Source organism: Hippocampus bargibanti, linkage group LG06 (assembly GCF_051943395.1).
Source record: "Hippocampus bargibanti isolate YZ-2025 linkage group LG06, ASM5194339v1, whole genome shotgun sequence".
NCBI classification, from domain to species: domain Eukaryota; kingdom Metazoa; phylum Chordata; class Actinopteri; order Syngnathiformes; family Syngnathidae; genus Hippocampus; species Hippocampus bargibanti.
In genome coordinates this window covers 76,289-93,483 of record NC_142739.1, presented here as the reverse complement: position 1 = coordinate 93,483, position 17,195 = coordinate 76,289, and the positions used below count along the sequence as shown (strand labels likewise).

Below are 17,195 nucleotides of genomic sequence, written 5' to 3'. Positions count from 1 at the left end.
ATATATATATATATATATATATATCCCCACTGTCCAGACATGGTGGTGCCGGACTCTGCCATGATAGGTCCCTGCTCTCAGGTTGGGGGGAGCAGAGGACTATTCCATGTGAAAGAACATAGATGGTTTGAAAGGGGAGTAAAAGAAGCGATTTTCATAAAACAGATAAATCCTTCACTAAACCGATATGGTAGTGTGAGGTTCAATTTGGATTGTTCGTACAACAGCTGGCTTATACAACATAGAATTAGTAATGCTGATGAGGTGATGCTAGATCAAATAGAGAAATCAGGCCAGTCGTTAGTCAGGACAATAGGAGCAATCAGTGGAGCCGCAGGGAGTAGTCCTCTGCCTGAGAGCAGGGACCTATCATGGTAGAGTCTGGCACCGCACATGTCTGGACAGTAGGGATATATATATATATATATAGGGCCGAAACTACCAGTAAGATTGTAGTTCGCTGAAGAAGCATCTTGGATAAGAACCGAAACGCCTGACACCTTTAAAGAAGTACAGATGAGGGGAAGAAACCTTTTCATCGATGGACCACTCCTGTACGAGACCAAGTGCTCTCATGCTTTTTTTGTTTTTGTGTTTTCTTGTGTCACTTTGTGTTGCGTGTCGTGTGGAATGGATACAGATTTTTTTCAGCATTTTTGGCCACGGCATTCATCAAGGAAGAGACTGTGCTGAGCGGTTGCGCCTTTTCGGCAGGATATGAATATGCCAGTTCTGTTTTTGAATGGGAGGAATGTCGGTGCCTTTCAACTGTCATCGCTGGACAGCTTTGGGGCCATTGTGCTTTTTTGCACCTGTAATGGGCAGCATCTTCACAGCCCTGCTTTGTTCAGCGGAAAGGTCGGTGCTGTTGGACAGTCTGGAGCTGGATGTATGCATGGCTTGAGGAGCCCGCAATAAAAAGATAGGAGTGTCAGCGCAGAGCGCCGATGCGTATGTGGAACTGTTGCGGCTTGGAATTGAAGCGGATTTATGTGGGACAGGAGATGTGAGACAATCTCTTTTCGTCAATGGATGCTACAGCTTTGTGTATGCTTTCAACATTTAGCTTGTAGTAGACGTGCATAGTCCACCATTCCCTGATCCATTGCTGAAAAGGATGCTTTGATCATCTCCTGTTCCATCTAGAACTGCTTCATGTCACAAAGAGGGTACAGCAAGTGCTGAAGAATAAATGACTCTCTGTCTTTGTGTTGTCATATTTTTTTAAAGTTTTTTTTTACTTCAATATGGCTTCGCGAGAGTGGCTGCCTTTCCAGCAGCTCCTGTATTTTATTTATTTTATTTTATCTTTTTATCTTTTATTTTATCTTTTAATTTTATTATTGTATTTTTCTTTCTTTCTTACCTTTTCCTTTCATAACTTTGCTACTGTGTTACGTCCGGGTGGTAGAGTGAACGCTGGCGCGAATGGCTGCCGCTGCTCACCCGCACGCAAAAAAAAAAATCTCATCCCGTGACGTGTCCTTGAGAGTTTTGAATGGCAATTTGAAATTAAATGTATTCTTACTCTTACTCTTATTCTTAATTTTATTTTTATTTTGATCATCGTCATGGTCATGATGATGATGATGATGATGATGATGATGATGATGATGATGAAGATGATGATGATTTCATTCTACCGGCATATGGCTACATCGTGTGGACAGTGTTTGAATCCAATATTCTGTGCATCTGCAGAGAGAAGAGCATGCAGCAGGCATACGGGACTTTGCATTCTGAGATCACTCGTCTCCATTCAGAGATGAGACACCAGAGAGGCCTCATTCGGAAGTTGAGACCATTGACCAGTGAGGCAAGACGAGGTGAGGTGTGTGTATGTGCATGTTTGATTTTTTTCCCCCCCATTTATGATAATTTGACAATATCCTATCAAGAATGCTCTACTGGTTTCCCAGGGCAATAATGAATATACAGTAGACAGAGGTCTTTTTTAATGCTTCATACATCTGCAAAACATCGCAGAGAAAGTACTCAGCATAAATCACAGGAGCATATGGCAACTCCTGTTTGCTAATTGCTATGTTAGGCTTTCAATATATAAAATGAATAAAAGTCAACACTTTTCTTCTTCTTTTCCTTTCCGCTTTTCCCTTCAGGGCTCGCCACTGCGAATCAGTGTCCTGCATCTAACCCAATTTTGTGCATCCTCTTCTCTCACACCAGCTACCTTCATATCCTCTTTGTCAACATCCATAAACCTCCTCTTCGGTCTTCCTCTTGGTCTACTGCCTGGCAGTTCAAGATTCAGCATCCTTTTCCCGATATAGTCACTCTCTCTCCTCTGGACATGTCCAAACCATCTCAGTCTGGCCTCTCTGACTTTCTCTCCAACGCCTCTAACATGAGTTGTCCCTCTAATGTACTCATTCCTGATCCTATCCAACCTGGTCACTCCGAAAGAAAACCTCCACATCTTCAGCTCTGCTACCTCCAGCTCTGCTTCCTGTCTTTTCTTCAGTGGCACCGTCTCCAGTCCAAACATCATGGCTGCTCTCACCACTGTTTTATACACTTTTCCTTTCATCCTATCTGAAACCCTTCACACTATAAGACATCACACCTGACATTTTTCGCCAGCCGCTCCAGCCTGCCTGGACACGCTTCTTCACCTCTTTTCCACACTCTCCATTGCTCTGCACAGTTGACCCCAAGTATTTCAAATCCTCCACCTTCTTTATCTCTTCTCCCTGTAGCATCACTCTTTCCCTTGGATCCCTCTCATTCACACGCACGTATTCCGTCTTGCTGCGAATGATCTTCATTCCTCTCCTTTCCAGGGCATACCTCCACATCTCTCGTTTCTCCCCCACCTTTTCCCTGTTCTCGCTACAGATTAGATTGGATTGGATTTGCCTTTATTAGTCTCACAGTGGAGAAATTTACATTTCACAGCAGCAAAGTGATGAAAGGAATGAAAGTAGAAAAACAAAATACATGAGCTGCTGGAAAGGCAGCCACTCTCGCGGCGCCGTCTTGAAGTCAAAAGAACAAAAAACAACTAAATAACAAATAATATGACAGCACAAAGACAATATGACAAAACAAAGACACAGAGAGAGTCATTCATTCTTCAGGACTTGCTGTACCCTCTTTGTGATGACATGAAGCAGTTCCAGATGAAAGAGGAGCGGATCAAAGCGATCAAAGATCATGTCATCTGCAAATATACTTGGGCTCTCTTTTCTTTATATAACATCTTTCAACCCCCTGTATCTCCCCCCCCCCTCACTTTTATTCCTCTCGCACTTGGAATTCTCTCCTTCTATTCTTTTCTGAAAGAGTCAACAAAATCCACCAGCATCCGGGCTCCTCTGTACCCCTCCCCTCTCCCAACCTTCGTACCCCCTGTCCTCTCTTATCTTCTTTTGAACCCCGTCATCCCTCTACAATCTCGAACCTCATAACTAAATCCAAGAATTATTCCTGTCAATTAGGTCCCCTCCCAATAGATATGGTCAGATCCTGCTTGGCATCTCTCCTTCCATTCATTTCATTTTTCATTTCATTCACTCCTCACTGTCCCCTGGAATCGTCCCTGTCCCTCTCGAAAATGCAGCTGTCACACCAATTCTTAAAAAGCCTCGATCTGATCCCAATGACTTCAGTAACCTTCACCCCATTTCTCACCTTTCTTTTATTTCCAAAATCCTTGAAAAAGTTTTTTTCTCCCAGCCACACTCTCACCTCTTCCAGAACGATGTCTACGAACTTCCTTTGGCAGCTGACGCCGGTTTACTCTCCATCCTCGTCCTTCTTGAACGAACCGCAGCTGTTGACACCATTTCTCACCCCATCCTCCTTGACAGACTTTCCTCCATAGGGATCACCGACACGCCCCTACGCTGGTTCCACTCTTATCTCTTTGGCCACTCTCAGTTCATCCAAATTAACTCCTTCACTTCACAGTCCTCTCCTGTATCTTCTGGTGTGCCCCAAGGCTCTGTGCAGGGACCCCTCCTCTTTATTACCTACCTTCTTCCCCTCAGCAATATTTTCTGTAAATTTGGTATACACTTTCATTGCTTTGCAGATGACACCCAGCTCTAGCTCTCCAGCAAACCCGACGTCTCTCTTCCATCTTCTTCCCTTTCACTCTGTCTCTAAAATTAAATCCTGGTTTACCCATAACTTCCTAAAACTTAACAGCGAAAAAAACTGAAATTCTCCTTGTTGGTACCAAATCCCCTTTCCGCAAAGCTAACCGTTTCTCTCTCACTATTGACAATTCAACAATTTCTCCCTCCCATCAGGTCAGGAGCCTGGGTGTCATCCTTGACAGCACACTATCTTTTCCACTCCCATATCAATAGCTTAACCCGATCTGCGTACTTCCACCTACGCAATATCAATCGTCTTCACCCATCTCTCACCCCTCACACCACTGCTATCCTTGTTCATAGTCTTGTCACCTCCCAAATCGCAATTCACTTCTCCTTGGTGTCCCTCAGAAACTTCTCCACAAACTTCAACTCGTGCAGAATTCTTCAGCCCAGATCATCACTAGAACTTCATCTTTTCACCACATCACCCCTCCATGAGCTCCGCAGGCTCCAAGTCAAATGTAGAATTAACTTTGAAATTCTTCTTTAAACATTTAAAGGACAGCCGACGTCTGCGGACAAGTTGTGTCCATAATTTGTAAAATCGCTTCAAATGACTTCTACTGAGCGTATTTTACAAAGATTCCACCGCAAATAGCTCTATTTTACATTTTAAGACTCGCGCTGAATATTCCGGAAGTCTTATTTTTGAGTTGGTGACGAGTCCTCACCCTACGTCACTGAAGGAACGCCCCTAACCGAGAAAGGACATACCTTGCATCACCTCAATGCATTTTGCAGTACTTTGTTTGGTCTGAAAACTTCGTGTTGTTACGTGTTGATGGCAAAATTAGAAGGTAAACACATAGATAACGCTATGGTGAATCGCTGTTTGTTGCGGCAAGACTTCTATAGTTCTCTAGTTGATGTTCGTTTACAAAACGTCCCAGGAGACAATTTCCACGGAGCTTTGTCGCCCTCTTCTGCCTTTTTTGGGTACTGTGGGTACTAAAGAGTTTGCCACTACATTTCTCTCCAGATGCATCAAAATGACCGGAATAAATTCTTTAATCGATTGCAAACATGTATGCTTTCCTCTTCAGAACTATTTGAATCATATTAATAACTGGATGAGTAACAAGAAAGCATCTTTTGGATTTGTATTGGATTTGCCTTTATTAGTCTCGCAGTGGAGAAATTTACATTACACAGCAGCAAAGTTATGAAAGAAATGAAAGTAGAAAAGCAAAATACAGGAGCTGTCCCCAATCACTCTGCCGCGGACCGATACACAATAATTAATTATTTGTTTATTAAAGGAGTCGAGGGGTCTTTTCTTTTGAAACATCATTTATTTATTATTACGTTTGCTCATTTAGCACCAACGTTTACCTCACAAGGCAAACGCTCCATTTGAGAACACAGTGTATTAATGTTCATTATTAATACCTGCTTGACCGCTGTGGAAAGGTCCGCAGTTATAAGACGGTTGGGGACCACGCACTATGGCACACATATCCAGTTAGAATCAGTTACGAACGAGGAGTTACACGTTGTTACAATGGGCCATCATCCTGTGCTAAGCAACCCACCATCCTGCGCTGATGCGGATCAGGAATTATAACGAATATGTACTATGTTGGACAGATGAGCCCTTCTGCATGGTACATAGAAGGTTCCACAGTCATATCGCAATGTCCCTGGCATAGTAGTCCATCTGAGAATTTGCAGTCCTCTTGAAGTTACTTGTATTTGCATATAACATGTAATGAGCTTCAGCAATGAACGGACCTGGTGAGATCTACTCAGAGCATTTCCTGCCTCCTGTTCACAAAAATTGACAAATGTAAAAAAGTTGATTTACCTTCACTGCTTGGTGGGAAAAAAAAGCGTATGGCAAATCATTTGACTATGTTTGCCTTTTTGCTCTTCCTTCTCCCACAGCAGTTCCAATTCAGTGTCTGCAAGAGTCTGAGACAACCCACCAGGCCCTTCTTCGGACATCAGCACCTCAACCGCCCAGTGCCCCCCTCCTGCCCTCTTGTTCTGGCCGCACTTGCCCCCCCGAGGTTGGCCTAACGGGCACCATTCTGCCGGACATTTTGTCAGAGGACCACTGGTATAATGGCCCATGGCCAACACAGCAGTGCTCTGGGCAGGCTTTGGTTGGGAATGAGACAGTTTCTGCTGTTTTGCCCCCACCGCCCCTTAACCAGGCCTCCATAGATGACAGCTCAAGGTCCTTCCCCAGTCCCCCTAAACCGAGTGACACCCTTTTCTGGGTGGGACATTCAGCTGTTTCAAATTCATCATCATTGAATGGAAACTGTAGTCAGAGGAGCACCCCCACTACAGAGTATAGCAAACCCTTTTGAGGAGAACATCAGCACAAAAAATATGACTTTGCAAACATGCCACTTTGCTCAAGCCTTATCTGCCTTAAATTAGTAAGAACATTACTGCCCTGTGGGATGGACAAGATTTGCTCTGCAAGTTACGGGAACCAGATGAAAGCCAGAGGAATGGTTTTGAGGTAAAGAGCATTGCTTGTAAGCAGCACTGATGACTCGGCATGGATATCATTCCAAATTTGAGGATAGTCCTACTCTTTACAACGATCCTTATCAACCTGGTATTCCTATCTACTTTTTTTGGGAAGAAACATACAAAAATGGAATTAATGTATTTTTTAATTTGTATTTTTGTGTTTTTTTTTAATAAGTTGTCATGCAGTTGTACCATTACTTTAAAATAAAAAACAATTTGTACATAAAATTGATTGAACAAATCATAATGTTATTTGTTTAATTTTTTTATTCACTGTCATTCATTAATATATTTATTTGTTTTCCGAACTGCTTTATCGTCTCTAGGGTCACGTGGGGTTCTGAAGTCTATCCAAGCTGTCTTTGGGCAGGACACCGTGAACCGGTTGCCAGCCAATCACAGGGCACACAGAAACAAAAAACCATCCGCACTCACACCTAGGGACAATTTGGAGTGTTCAACCAAGTCTTCCGTGCATGTTTTTGGAATGTGGAAGTAAACTGAAGGATCTGGAGAAAACCCACACGGGCCCTGTGCGAACATGCAAACACCACACAGGAAGGCCGGAGCTACAATTGAACTCAGTACCGCTGCACTGTAAGGTCAACGTGGTCCCATACCTGGCTGCCCTATTCACAGTCATTTGGTGCAAAAGTAGATTGATATGAAGGTGACCCTAAATCCACTGCAAGTCCATTTAAAGTTTAGCAGACGAGCTTGATGACTGTAGCAGTCGCAAAGGAGTACACACGACTGTGTGCCTGCCACACAGCCCACCCGCTGACCACCCAGTAGCACAATCAAAATGAAAACTTCACAAGGGGCTTTACCAGCCTGCCAAAACAAATATGCAGTCCTTCTTTGGGTGGCGCAGGAGAACTTAGTCAGGCGGGCGACCCAGGTGAGACATGAGTGGGGGACAGACACTCAACCCTGGAATGCTCAAGTGGCGAGAAACCTAAGGCGAGAAGTTTTGGAGGGCATCCGCGGCGTGGGACCTGGGCCTGAAAAAGGTGCTCCTGCAACCGAATGAGCTGTTTTGAGCCTATCTAACGAAATGCACTCCCTTCGCCGTGTTCAAGCACTCTAAACAAGCAATTATACGGTGGCTGGATGGGAGAGCGGCGAGCATCGTGGCGCACAAAGACAAACCGGGCTGACTTAGTGTCAGAGATATGACAGTCAGACACAGTTGACAGAGACTCGGAACCAGAGAGATTGTCCCTACTGCCGGCAGGAAACGAAGTCATCAATGACATACGTCTGAATTCTGCGCCCCTCTGCCAAGCTATTTATTAAGAATACATGCAAACTAAAGTGATACATTAGTAAAACATAGTTTTGTTGATTAGCATACCACGCCTCTGGGCATTCTGAGCAACAACAGATGTAAGCAATAAAACATTGTGTTTCCCATGAACTGATAAGTTTGTACCCTGGCTAAAGACCTCTCCGTGTGAAAAGGAGTTTGAAGTCCTAAATTACCCCTTTGATAAAAGACTTCCCCAGGTCGTAAATGACTCCTGCGAAGCTGGCCATTTACATTGCTGTGTCCGTTGACCTGATTGACCCCAGGTTGCCCGTGCCACACTTGTGTATTGAGTCGGAAGTGGTGACGAAGGATACAACAGCATGAAACTTTTAAATATGATAACTTCTTATTCTCTAATCTCTATCACGTAGACAGTACAAACACATTAGGAACAAGTGGTGAACCGGTGCTGGAGTCAGGGACTCTTGTAGCAAAAAGAGAAAATAAGTTGCAACCGAAACTTCAGGCAGAAATTCACCGGGAAAGCGGAGTGGATGACCGAGCACTAACACTCTAGTGGCCATTAAGGCCACTAGATTATCATTGAGATAGACAAACACAAAATCAAGGCCAAGCAATACAGAGTCCATCAGTCTTTGAAAGGTCTGTGCCTCCCCCTTCAGTCCAAAAAGCATGCAAATGATTTCAAAAGGACAGAATTGGGTTCTCAGCGCAGTTTTTGGCACATCCTCCTGTACCTGGTGATTACAGTGGACTAAATCCACTCTGGAAAAGATTGTGGGGCGGCCAAACGTGTGGAAGAATTTTGGATGTGCGGAATGGTGTTACGGTCATGTGTGGTTATATTGTTAAGCCGACAACGATCACCGACCGGAATCCTCACTTTTGGGTACCATGTGTAATGGTGAGGCCCATGGGCTGTGGGAACGCCTCACGATTCCCAGATCAACCATTATAGTAAACTACCCTTTTGCAATTGCCAATTTTGCCGCGTTGACGCGACGAGCGCGAGCAAAAGCTGGCCGGCCAACTGAAATGAAATTCTCTACCCCGTGCTTAGAACAGTGATACCTCGGCTTACAAACGCCTTGGCTAACGAAATTTTCAGCTTATGAACATCAAATTCCCGAGAATTTAATCTTGGCATACAAACGTCTGTGTAAGCTCTCAGTCGTACAGGAGTGGTCCATCGATGAGAAGGTTTGTTCAGCCGTCATCTGTACAATTTTGAAATTGCACAGGTGTCATCCGTTCCGATCAGTGGCAGACTGTCACGTTCTGGTTGGCGACCAACGGGTAGTGCTGTCGGCCCTGCCAGTTGCACAGATGTTGGTCGTCTTCATCAGTGGCAGTTAAAAGGACTCCCGGCACGACCATTGGGTGTAGGGTCATTGTACTGTGTATGTCTTTGCTTCACCCTGTCAGGTTTGCTTCACCTCGGCATAATTTTACTCATGGTTTTCTTTGATACTTTGTACTTTTCTGTTCGGATGACTGATGTTTTAGATTTTGTTCCTGCTGACTTTATTTTAATACAATTTGTCAAATACAACCTGCTGTTCCCTCCTGCCTGCTTTTTTGGGATCAACAACCACTATCACCACCTCGCAAACCTTGACGATAGGCAGACGACAGACAGTGAGAAAATGGATAGAAAACACAGTGAAATTTAGAAAGAGAAGTCCAAGATGGCGCCCGAGTAGGCAGCCGTCAGCAAGTGCTCTCATGAGCCTTGCTTTTTTTAGGGTTGTTTTTGTCTTGTTTTGTGTTTTCTTTTGTCACTTTGTGTTGTTGCGCATCATGTGGAATGGATACGGATTGTTTTTCAGCATTTTTGACCACGACATTCATCAAGGAGGAGACTGTGCTGAGCGGTTGCACCTTTTCGGCAGCATGAATATGCCAGTACTGTTTTTGAATGGGAGGAATGTCGGTGCCATTCGACTACCATCACTGGACAGCTCTGGGACCATTGTGCTTTTTTAGCATCTTCACAGCCCCGCTTTGTTCAGCGGAAAGGTCGGTGCTGTTGGACAGTATGCGGCTGGATGGATGCATGTCTTGAGGAGCCCGCGATAAGAAGAAAGGCGCCGATGCGTATGTGGAACTGTTGCGGCTTGGAATTGAAGCAGATTTATGTGGGACAGGAGATGACAATCTCTTTTCGTCAATGGATGCTATAGCTGCGTGTTTGCTTTTAACATTTAGCTTGTAGTCGACGTGCACGTTTCACCATGATGTCCCTGATCCACTGGTGGAAAGACGGTTTGATCCTCTCCTCTTTCATCTAGAACTGCTTCATGTCATCATCACAAAGAGGGTACAGCAAGTCCCGAAGAATGAAGGACTCGCTGTGTCTTTGTCTTGTCATATTGTCTTTGTGTTGTCATATTATTTGTTTAGTTGTTTTTTGTTCTTTTGACTTCAAGACGGCACCGCGAGAGTGGCTGCCTTTCCAGCAGCTCATGTATTTTGTTTTTCTACTCTCATTCCTTTCATCACTTTGCTGCTGTGAAATGTAAATTTCTCCACTGTGAGACTAATAAAGGAAAATCCAATTCAATCCAAATTTGCACTCGTTTCAACTTTATTGATAGTTCAAAGGCAGAGTGTAGACTGTAAAGTTAAAATATCCCATCAATCAGGCTCCACAAATAACCCGCATAAGCCATCTGTACACTTGATGCAAAAAGCTATCAACCCAGTAAAACAGAATACAATTGATGAGGAACTAGGTAAAATTATCGCAGAGATTTCATGAAGATCAGACCAAGACCAAAAATACATAAAGCAAACATGAAAGTAACAGCTTATGCGGGTGCAGTCATACCAATGAAAGGAAAATGCATTGTGAATGTGACACAAAGGCCAATTACATAAGCTATCTTTCATCATAGTTCCAAGGGATGTGCAGGGTCTACTAGGATTGTCGGCATGTGAGAGACTACATCTAGTGAAGAGAGTTTTTGTCGTGGACAGACAAAAAGAGACAGCATATGATCAACTGATGGAGCAGTACAAAGAGTTGTTTCAAGGGTTAGGCTGCCTACCAGGAGAACACGCAATCAGAGTGGACAAGAGTGTGCCACCAGTGATACATCCATGCAGGAAAGTCCCGTTTGCTCTTCAAAAGCAGCTAAAATCAGAATTGAACAACATGGAGAGCAGGCATGTGATAAAGAAAATTGATGAGCCGACTGACTGGGTGAGTTCCCTCGTTGTCGTAGAGAAAAAGAACGGAAAACTCAGAATATGCCTGGATCCCAGAGATCTAAACAGAGCCATCAAGAGAGAACACTTCAAGCTACCTACCCGTGAAGAGATTATGGCACAGTTTTCAAAGGCAAGGTATTTCAGCAAGCTAGATGCTTCTTCAGGATTTTGGCAGATGAAGCTGGATGAGCCAAGTTCCAAACTATGTACTTTCAACACTGCGTTTGGAAGATACATATTCCTAAGACTACATTTTGGAATTGCTTCAGCTCCTGAAGTTCATCACAAAACAATCAACATGATATATGAGCACTTGGAAGGAGTTGATACCTCGATGGATGACATCATCATTTGGGGTGCCACCAGAGCTCAACATGACGAGAGACTGAAAGCTGTGCTAGAAGCAACAAGAAAGGCAAACCTGAAGCTGAATAAAGAGAAATGTCAGCTAGGTGCAACAGAATTGACATTTGTGGGAGAAAAGCCACTAAATGACTGTCCACTCCATATACAGCGAATGATGATCAGGCTGCAACATTGCTCACTGAAGGTTGCATACACCCCTGGAAAACTGATGTATACAGCTGACACGCTATCCAGAGCTGTTGACCCGAAAGAGCACTCGCAGGCTAAACTGGATGAAGAAGTCGAAGCTTATGTACATATGATCACAAGTGCATTGCCAGTTGCAGATGCAAAGATGGAGATTATACGGATGGAAACAAACAAAGATGAGACACTGAAACTATTGAAACAAATCATCAAAAATGGATGGCCCAAAGTGAAACAAAATTGTTCACCAGACGCAGCAGAATATTGGAACGACAGGATGGAGTTATCTGTAGTGGATGACATCATATACAAAGGCAGTAAGATTGTCATTCCAAAGACTTTGAGAAGTGAAATGCTCAAAAAGATCCATGAAGGACATCTTACGTCTGTGTAAGCTCTCAGTCGTACAGGAGTGGTCCATCGATGAGAAGGTTTCTTCAGCCGTCATCTGTACAAATGTGAAGGTTTCGGACGTTTCGCCTCCTATCCAAGAGGCTTCGTCAGTATCGGCCCTATTTATATATCCCTAAATAGGCACCGCCCTACCCACTGTCGAGGACTTGCACACTGCAAGAATCCAAACTAGGGCGCGGAAAATCCTACTGGACCCTCCGCACCCTGCCCATCACCTTTTCCAGCTACTCCCCTCAGGCAGGCGCTACCGATCCATGCGCACCAAATCCAGCAGACATTTAAACAGCTTCTTCCCCCAAACCATGAACTCTTTGAACAACATCCGTAATATTGACTCCCTCCCTATTTTCAAGGCTCATCTCAAAACCCATTTGTTTAAAATTGCTTTCAATGTATAATTCTCTCTGCTATTTTATTATTTATCATTTTACTTATGGTTTTATTGTTATGTGCTGTGTTCTATTGTTTTTATTGTAAAGTGTCCTTGGGTGTTTTGAAAGGCGCTTGAAATAAAATGTATTATTATTATTATTAGCCCAAATGGAACTGTATAGTGCCACTTAGCAGTTTTTTTTTTGACGACGATACTAGTGCAGCGTGTTCTACCGGAAACAAATTCCTTGTGTGGTCTACATACTTGGCAATAAAGATGATTCTGATTCTGATTCTGATGGTTTGAAAGGGGGGGGGGGGGGGTAAAAGAATCGATTCTCATAAAACAACTAAATCCTTCATTAAACCGGTCTGGTGGGGTGAGGTTCAATTTGGATCGTTCATACAGTAGCCTGCTTAAGCAAAACAGGTTAGGCAACATTCGTAATGCTGATGAAGTGATACCGGTGGGAGTGGGGAAAATAGGCCAGTCTTTAGGAATGTAGGAACAATCAGTGGGGCCACAGGGAATGGTCCTCTGCTCCCCCCAACCTGAGAGTAGGGACCTATCATAGCTGTGTACGGCGCAGCCATGTCCGGACATTAGGGACATATAAATAGGGCCGATACGACCAGTCAGACTTTAGTTCGCTGAAGAAGCATCTTGGATAAGAAGCGAAACGTCCGACACCTTCAAAGAAGTAGACGGCTGGAGAAACCTTTTCATCGATGGACCGTTGCGGCTTCTCGTGTTGGTGTCTCATCCTCCTCAGTGCCTGGAGCGGGCCCCTCCCCTCCCTATCTCCGGACTCACTCACCTGTTCCTCATTTCCTTAATTGTGCATTCTGGCTATAAAAGCCACCCATACCGTTCGGTCAGTGCCGGTGTATTCTCCGAAGTTCCCCGTCACCCAGCCGCACGCAGGTCTGTTTCGCTGTTTTCCTCCATTGCCTGATTTCCTGTTTTGCCTTATGTGTCTCGTAAAGCTGCAAGCAATAATAGCTGTGAGACTAATAAAGGCATATCCAATCCAATCCAATCCAATAAAACAGACACCCTAATTGGTTGTCCCCTCCATGAACCAATAAGTCTGTAACCTGGCGCCTGTGCAGGATGTTCATGCCGTAAATAACTTCGGTGAAAAAGGGAGTATCCCAAGCCCCAAATTCTGTGCGAGGCCGGACCTCCTAGATGGAGCCGACAGTTCACCCTGCCGTGTCTGTTTCACTCAGATTTACTGTGGCCCTCTGCGCTTTGACTGTGGCCGCTCGTTCCTACCGACTGCTGTCAGGCTTCACAATTCCCAATGATCACATGTGAAAAAAAAAAAAAAAAAAAAAAAAAAAAAACTGGACACTTGTAAATATGGGTTGTTGCAATATATCTAAATGCATCTCTTGATTCTGCACTATGTACAGTCTTGTTTATAGAACGGTTTTTGCACATCTACATTTGCACAGTATACAGTTGACATTTTTATTTTGTTATGCTTAGAATATCTTGTTTTCTATCCTTTCACTCCCACCCCAACCCCATCCCTCTTCAATTGCTGCTGTGGACTGCAAATTTCCCCATTGCGGGACGAATAAAGGTATTCTGATTCTGATTCTGACATATTTGCCAATAAAGATGATTCTGATTCTCCTGACCTACTACGTAAATGTGTTTCAATTCCAAACGGCAACTCTCAATTCAAAATACGCATCGCGGTCAGCGCCAACACTCTTCTGTCCTCAACCTCAGCTCCACTAGCCTGCGATCCAAACATACCTGCGCAGACTATCCAACAGAAGCAAAAAAAATAAACAATAAAAAATTACATCAACCAGATATATTTTAACTGTCAGTTGGGCAAATATATAGACAGTATATAATGTCCATTTTTCAGTGAGACAGCAACTCAGGGGGATCCAAACAAAGCAGGTAGCAATAGTCCTCAATTCTCCATCAGCAATTCTTCCCCCTTTGACAAATTTGAAGTCTGTCGGCAAGTGCATGTTTGCATCAGGCAGCAACACACCTTCGCATAGCACAATGAGTACGTGATCCAATGATCATGGGCCACAGAGGCAGACAGAATTTTTGGGTGGCTCCAGGTGGATTATTCAAGTTTGGGTTTCATTCGTGAATACAAGTAGGGCTCAACCTGAAGCAAGTATCTTTTTTTCAGAATGTTTTTGTTACCAACAGAAATAAAAAGGACACCTGCCTTCTAAATTCAACATGCGGATGTGTGTCAATGGCCTCGCTCCTGCTTACCTCTTTGAGCTCATCTACCGCCTCAGGTCTACTGACAAGATGTTATTAGATGTGGCCAAAAACTAATCGGAGGTTCAAAGGGGATCAAGCCTTTTCCGTTGCTGGTCCCACTCTCTGGAATGACCTGCCACTGAACATTTGGCAAGCCCCCTCGCCATCTTTAAAACGCGTCTCAAAAGTCACTTGTACTCTTTGGCATTCGACTCAGCATGATTCTGACTTGATCTTGGTTTCTACTAATTTGCTGAGTGCTTCATTTCCTGTACATGATACCTGTCCATGTTAAGCGCTTTGTTTCAGCTTCAGCTGTTATTTAAATAAATTTCAAATGTCTGCGGTGTGGGACTATTAAAGGCTTTCTGATTCTAATATAAATCAATATGCATATTATTATTATTATTATTATTATTATTATTATTATTATTATTGGGGTCTCACAAATACTGTCAGCAATCACAGACTCAATTTCCCCTTGTAGAAGAAGTAGTGCATAACACCAGCCTCTACTGTAGCGCCTGATAATATGGTGTGCCTTATACCCCGGAAAATATGGCATATGACTCAATTTACTACTTTTTTTGACGGGATATCTGACGGTATATTTGTTGAAATTGTGTGTGTGATTGTAAATGAATTAAGAATAACCTATAAACATCCGTGACATTTTTACTCACATAACTAAAACGTAGCCCAAATGGAACTGTATAGTGCCACTTAGCAGTTTTTTTTTTTGACGACGATACTAGTGCAGCGTGTTCTACCGGAAACAAATTCCTTGTGTGTTCTACATACTTGGCAATAAAGATGATTCTGATTCTGATTCTGATGGTTTGAAAGGGGGGGGGGGGGGTAAAAGAATCGATTCTCATAAAACAACTAAATCCTTCATTAAACCGGTCTGGTGGGGTGAGGTTCAATTTGGATCGTTCATACAGTAGCCTGCTTAAGCAAAACAGGTTAGGCAACATTCGTAATGCTGATGAAGTGATACCGGTGGGAGTGGGGAAAATAGGCCAGTCTTTAGGAATGTAGGAACAATCAGTGGGGCCACAGGGAATGGTCCTCTGCTCCCCCCAACCTGAGAGTAGGGACCTATCATAGCTGTGTACGGCGCAGCCATGTCCGGACATTAGGGACATATAAATAGGGCCGATACGACCAGTCAGACTTTAGTTCGCTGAAGAAGCATCTTGGATAAGAAGCGAAACGTCCGACACCTTCAAAGAAGTAGACGGCTGGAGAAACCTTTTCATCGATGGACCGTTGCGGCTTCTCGTGTTGGTGTCTCATCCTCCTCAGTGCCTGGAGCGGGCCCCTCCCCTCCCTATCTCCGGACTCACTCACCTGTTCCTCATTTCCTTAATTGTGCATTCTGGCTATAAAAGCCACCCATACCGTTCGGTCAGTGCCGGTGTATTCTCCGAAGTTCCCCGTCACCCAGCCGCACGCAGGTCTGTTTCGCTGTTTTCCTCCATTGCCTGATTTCCTGTTTTGCCTTATGTGTCTCGTAAAGCTGCAAGCAATAATAGCTGTGAGACTAATAAAGGCATATCCAATCCAATCCAATCCAATCCAATCCAATAAAACATAGACACCCTAATTGGTTGTCCCCTCCATGAACCAATAAGTCTGTAACCTGGTGCCTGTGCAGGATGTTCATGCCGTAAATAACTTCGGTGAAAAAGGGAGTATCCCAAGCCCCAAATTCTGTGCGAGGCCGGACCTCCTAGATGGAGCCGACAGTTCACCCTGCCGTGTCTGTTTCACTCAGATTTACTGTGGCCCTCTGCGCTTTGACTGTGGCCGCTCGTTCCTACCGACTGCTGTCAGGCTTCACAATTCCCAATGATCACATGTGAAAAAAAAAAAAAAAAAAAAAAAAAAAAACTGGACACTTGTAAATATGGGTTGTTGCAATATATCTAAATGCATCTCTTGATTCTGCACTATGTACAGTCTTGTTTATAGAACGGTTTTTGCACATCTACATTTGCACAGTATACAGTTGACATTTTTATTTTGTTATGCTTAGAATATCTTGTTTTCTATCCTTTCACTCCCACCCCAACCCCATCCCTCTTCAATTGCTGCTGTGGACTGCAAATTTCCCCATTGCGGGACGAATAAAGGTATTCTGATTCTGATTCTGACATATTTGCCAATAAAGATGATTCTGATTCTCCTGACCTACTACGTAAATGTGTTTCAATTCCAAACGGCAACTCTCAATTCAAAATACGCATCGCGGTCAGCGCCAACACTCTTCTGTCCTCAACCTCAGCTCCACTAGCCTGCGATCCAAACATACCTGCGCAGACTATCCAACAGAAGCAAAAAAAAATAAACAATAAAAAATTACATCAACCAGATATATTTTAACTGTCAGTTGGGCAAATATATAGACAGTATATAATGTCCATTTTTCAGTGAGACAGCAACTCAGGGGGATCCAAACAAAGCAGGTAGCAATAGTCCTCAATTCTCCATCAGCAATTCTTCC

At 43.7% G+C, this 17,195-nt stretch overlaps 1 protein-coding gene across 6 annotated transcripts in view; it reads left to right on the top strand.

Moving 5' to 3' along the window:
• azi2 (5-azacytidine induced 2) overlaps nt 1–10,447 on the top strand; it is a 53,821-nt gene extending 43,374 nt beyond the window's left edge. For 3 of the 6 annotated variants that reach the window (XM_088997683.1, XM_088997685.1, XM_088997682.1), the window contains 2 exons: nt 1,702–1,826; nt 6,009–6,843. In XM_088997683.1, coding sequence (XP_088853809.1) covers nt 1,702–1,826; nt 6,009–6,439 — 556 coding nt within the window. In that variant the 3' untranslated portion in view covers nt 6,440–6,843. Of the gene's footprint in view, nt 1–1,701; nt 1,832–6,008; nt 6,844–6,937 lie in introns of those variants that run through there. The other 3 variants (XR_016115162.1, XM_088997684.1, XM_088997687.1) reach the window with 3 other exon arrangements.
• The last annotated feature ends 6,748 nt before the right edge of the window (nt 10,448–17,195 follow it).